At 43.6% G+C, this 741-nt stretch overlaps 1 protein-coding gene across 1 annotated transcript in view; it reads left to right on the plus strand.

Annotated features, from left to right (window-relative positions):
- LOC119592739 (thioredoxin domain-containing protein 11-like) overlaps positions 1–741 on the plus strand; it is a gene marked incomplete at its 5' end in the record, with an annotated part of 15,463 nt that overhangs the window by 4,979 nt on the left and 9,743 nt on the right. Inside the window, 1 exon segment of the mRNA XM_037941675.1 lies at positions 8–214. Within this exon segment, the coding sequence (XP_037797603.1) occupies positions 8–214 (207 nt within the window).

The following is a 741-nucleotide window of genomic DNA, read 5'->3' on the forward strand; positions in this document are numbered from 1 at the left end:
GCTGCAGGCGACCGTCCTAGGCTACTACGACTTCACGTCCTCTGCGCATCTCCCTAAGGGCTTTATGTCATTCTACTTGGCCTCGCTCCGTGCCTTACAACACGACAACACCAACACCATAGCCTGGGGCGTGGTCACTAATCCCCAGACGGCCCGAGCACTCTCCTTCAATGGCACCAAGTCCGTACATCTGGTGCTCTGGAACACCACGCTGGTGAGTTTGGTGCCGGATGCGTTCACATCCAGCTGGTGTGACTTCCTTGTGTCTTGTGTATTATTAGTGTATATATGAATTTTTTTTTCAGTGACACTCAACGCTCTGCTATCATGCCTTCTGCTGTTGCGAATTACTTTTATTACTTTTATCACACATCTTAGAAGTTGAGATCTCTTTGCTGACATGCACCTAAGTACACTATCAATCACAAGATGCACTTCATCCTTCATTTTTCTAATGATGTTGCCTGTACATTATGCCAGGTTAAACTATCACTGACATCAGCCATTGATACAAGCTGTGCAGGTTCTTGGCAGGACATGCAAGTGTAAGTGTTATGGGTGACTGATTACTATTTGCAAATGCACAAAGTGGCTGATAGACAAAAGAAAGAAAGATTTGACAACTATACCTTCGTGGATGATCTTGCGAATGAAAGTTCTGTCAACCTACACCTAAAGGTTATTTTGTCTTCTTGATAAATTCAGTTTTTTGTTGCTTTATGTTCCAAAATAAAGCAGCAG

This window comes from Penaeus monodon, chromosome 30 (assembly GCF_015228065.2).
Source record: "Penaeus monodon isolate SGIC_2016 chromosome 30, NSTDA_Pmon_1, whole genome shotgun sequence".
Lineage (NCBI taxonomy): Eukaryota > Metazoa > Arthropoda > Malacostraca > Decapoda > Penaeidae > Penaeus > Penaeus monodon.